Source organism: Bison bison, unplaced genomic scaffold (assembly GCF_000754665.1).
Source record: "Bison bison bison isolate TAMUID 2011002044 unplaced genomic scaffold, Bison_UMD1.0 scf7180017864353, whole genome shotgun sequence".
NCBI classification, from domain to species: Eukaryota; Metazoa; Chordata; class Mammalia; order Artiodactyla; family Bovidae; genus Bison; species Bison bison.
This window is the reverse complement of record NW_011494925.1, coordinates 1,964,290-1,968,227: the sequence shown is the minus strand read 5'-3', so window position 1 is coordinate 1,968,227 and position 3,938 is coordinate 1,964,290. Positions and strand designations below refer to the sequence as shown.

Here is a 3,938-nt window from a genome sequence, read left to right as displayed (position 1 = left end):
TCCTTTCATTTGGGTGTTAAGAAAATTCTGTGATGTACACAGCATAAGCAGTAGTAGGATTTTCATTTTATAGATGAGCCAGTTATGACAGGGCAGATGAAATGATGTCATGCACCAGTTAGGGAGGAATTGAAACCGGCTTTTCTGGGGCTGGTGGGTGTTCGTTCCTCTACAGCAGGGCCTTGAATTTACCAGTTTCCTGAATTAGACATGGAGGTGAGAGAGTTGAGGTCATTGAGTTGGGAGCAGCACCAAGGGCTTGGAGGAGGAGGCTTGGTTCTTTGAGACTGGTAAGGCGGATGGGACACAGCCTCAGAGGGAGGAGGACTTGCATCTTGAAGCTCCCCGTCTTTAACAACAGCGCCCGAGTGTCTCTGAGCCCTGCAGTCAAGGAGGGGCTTAAGTGTGCTCAGAGCTCCTTGAAGAAGTTGATGTGGCTTCTTCCCCAGCCTCCCAGGCTTTCCAGTGGCGTGGCTCTGGGAGCCACGTGTGATCCATCTGTAATGAGTGTGTAGGAAATAACAACCAAGGATATGGTTCGAATTTGTTTTCTGAACAGATGACAGGGTCTGTAATCTAGGGTTCTGCTTTTGTTGCGGGCTGTGTGTTTTAAAAACTGAGACCACGAGGCGGGGCCATTTTATGATTTTAATTGGGTTGTGCATTTGTGGGTGAGGAGGGGTGGGGTCCAGACAGGGATGGACGTTGAACATCTGACAGGGAAATCTGTTCGTAAAGGGGGACCCTCTGCTCAAGTCACTCCCATCCATCTTTTATTGGAGAAATAGCATCTGGAGGGTCACGTGATTTCATGTCTCATGGCTCACTTTGTCATTGTTCTTGCACTTTGTGGAATTTGAGCTGAGGGTGTCAGACTGCCTTTCTTTTCCCTCTCCGGGTGGTTACTGATGCTTCTGAGCATGAGGTCACAGCCCAGCTTAGGGACTAGACACCTCACATGGAAGAAAGTGAGGGGAGATGGGCACAGCCAGTGTTTGGACTGTGGTCATTCACCCAGCAGCATTTATTGAACACCTACCTACTGTGTGCTGCCAGGGGCGGTGCCTGGGGCTGGGAGACAAAACCTCACACCATCCCTTGCCTCCAGAAGCACACAGAGCTCATTCCAGGCTTTATCTGATGGAATTTAACTGAGGTAATGGGCCTTTTACTTCACCACCCTTTCTCTTCCCGCTCAGGACAGAGCTCTGTTTTGGTCCAAGCTTCATTCAGGTCCCCAGAATCCCACAAACCTCCGAACAGTCTCAGTTTACAGATCATCTACCTGCCAGAGTGTCTTTTGTGTTATCCTTCTGCCCCACCCCACAACAGCCACCATGTGCAGCCATTGTTTTCAACACATAAATATACTACACTCTCCAGAGAGACAGCCTTCTGAAGTACCATCCATTAGAATCCTTTGGAAATCAATTCCTGCTGCAGGATGTTTAACTGGGGGCTGCCTGCTTCCTAGAGGGTGGCGGGTACTGGGTCCCTGAGCACGTGCTGCTGGAAGTCCTGCAGCTCTTAAAGGGACCGCTGGGGGTGGTCTGTTGAGTCTGATGGAAACACACACTGAGGAGGGGCTTGCTATGTGTCTGCCCTATTCCCTCTTCTTTTCCAGGTCTTAGTAAATATTGGCAACCATTTTGATCTCGCCTCCAGTATATTTGTAGCCCCAAGAAAAGGGATATATAGCTTCAGCTTTCACGTGGTCAAAGTGTACAACAGACAGACCATCCAGGTGGGTCACTTGGATAGCTGGACCCTCCTGGCTTTGGACGAATAGTCATGCCCTCTGTGAGGTGGGGAGGGCCAAGGAGGGGGCCTGGCGGAGGTCTGGGAACCAGGTCAGTCCTCTGGGTCAGCTCCCCCCAACTTGCGGCTCCTTGACTGGGGTAGGGGGTGGGTGAGATGAGAAGAAGCGGATGGGAGTGGGGTCCATTGTGGTCGGCTGAGCTCTGCCCTCTGCCTTGTAGGTCAGTCTAATGCAGAACGGCTACCCGGTGATCTCGGCGTTCGCCGGAGACCAGGACGTCACCAGAGAAGCTGCCAGCAACGGCGTCCTGCTGCTGATGGAGAGAGAGGATAAAGTCCATCTCAAACTGGAGAGGGGCAACCTCATGGGGGGCTGGAAGTACTCCACGTTCTCGGGCTTCTTGGTTTTCCCGCTATAAACGCAGACCCTCCCCTGGACGGTGGGGACACGGCTGTCTGGACCCAGGTGCCCACCCTTCCCAACCCCCCGAACTTGCTGGAACAGGACAACTTGTTTCCATCCTCCTCCATTGGACTGTGGTGACAGAAGAGCGGCTTCCTTCGGAACCTCCAGCATTTTCTCTGAATATTGACCATTCCTCGGCGACCCGGCCCCTAATGAGTTTTAGACAACACGGTCGGTCTTAAGGAGAAATGAAATGATCGATCTGAGCAATTTGTACCTGTGATTGTAAAGTCAATACGGGATTTCATTGTTGGGACCATTGACTTTTCCTCTGTTGTTTGTACGTGGTATTGTTGGCCCCGTGGGAAGGGTGCCGCGGACCCCGGGATGGATCGCAGGCTGCCGGCTGGGCTCAAAGCAAGAGCCCCTCCACTCACCGCCACCCGACAGCCCTTGAAACGTGTTCTCTGTGTGTCTGTTCAGCCTTAAGAAAAAGAATGGCTTCACTTTCATGCTGTATTTCCCCCACCCCGGGTGGATGGGAATCCTCGGGAGGGGGAAGGGGACATTGTATCAAGAAGTGCTTTATCCAGAGAAGCAAATTTTGCACGATTGGACTGCGGCTTTTGTTTTGTATTGTTTGTATATGTGTTTGTGTGGGTTTTTCTTCCCCTCCTCCTCCCCAGGAAGCTTTACTTTTCTTCACACACACAGCTCCTCCTCCTCACCCTTGCTGTTATCTTTTGTGCTGGGGTGGGGAGAGAAAATGTGTGTTGGATTTCTGGAGGAGACCAAACAACACAAAACAAAAAAAAATAACTGTGTATTTTGGATGAGACCAAACCAAACGGAAGGTAGAGCAAAGTGAAAATGACAGACGGACATTTCTGCTTATTCTTTAAAAGAGACTCTCTCAGATGCACTTTTGGAAGTACCAACCTGGATTTTTTTTTTTTTTTTACGTTTTGGAATACTTTTAAGAGACGAATGTTGCTGGGTGGCCTGAATCATGTCAGATGAGAATGGAAGTTGTGATGACCAAGTTCCCAATCACGTGGTCTCTTTGCCTAGCGCAACTGGGTCTTCCTGGCAGCCTGTTTTTGCTCCTTTGGATTCACATCCGGGTGAGCACACCATGGTCAGGTGCCTCAGAATCAACGGGACCAACCAATTCTTCCCCCTCAGGATCCTCTTCTGATCTGCCCAGGCAGAGGGTGTGGACACTCCCTGCAAGCACCTGGCGGGGAAGCCGCGTGAAAATCGCAGTGGTTGAAGGTTATTGGCAGAGGCTCCCTAGAAGCAGTTTCCCAAATCCTCATTGTTTGGCACCTGATACAACAATATTATTTAAACACAGCTGAGAGTTGACGGGTGCAGGATTCCTTCGCCAAGGAAATGGCACTGATCCCAAAGCAATCAAAGAAGAGACCTCAAACCAGATGTTAATTTGTCCTTTGTGTAACAATGTAACCAAAATATTGATGATAAAAAGTCATAATTTAAGATTCTGAATAAATGGGTTTGACGTCTGGCTTGCTCTCTCCCTCTAGCTCACCTCCCAACTCTCAAAATGCATGTAAGGAAAGGCCAAGGTTCAGGAGCGTGGGGAATCAAACCCATACTGTTTACACTTTAGAAAATACACAGAAGAAGACACACTAACGTGTATCTTGCTGGGGTCCAGATGGATAGTGCATCCTTAAATATCTATTTTTCACACAGAAAGGTTTAGGGGGAGGCATTAAGTGACAAGGGCTTCCCTGGTGGCTCAGAT

At 49.7% G+C, this 3,938-nt stretch overlaps 1 protein-coding gene across 1 annotated transcript; it reads left to right on the top strand.

Moving 5' to 3' along the window:
* Positions 1-210: 210 nt before the first annotated feature.
* CBLN2 (cerebellin 2 precursor) lies at positions 211-3,695 on the top strand. Its single transcript, XM_010855088.1, has 3 exons — positions 211-216; positions 1,625-1,744; positions 1,980-3,695. The coding sequence occupies exons 1-3, from the start codon at positions 211-213 to the stop codon at positions 2,175-2,177; spliced, it is 324 nt and encodes a 107-aa protein (XP_010853390.1). The 3' UTR covers positions 2,178-3,695.
* Positions 3,696-3,938: the final 243 nt, after the last annotated feature.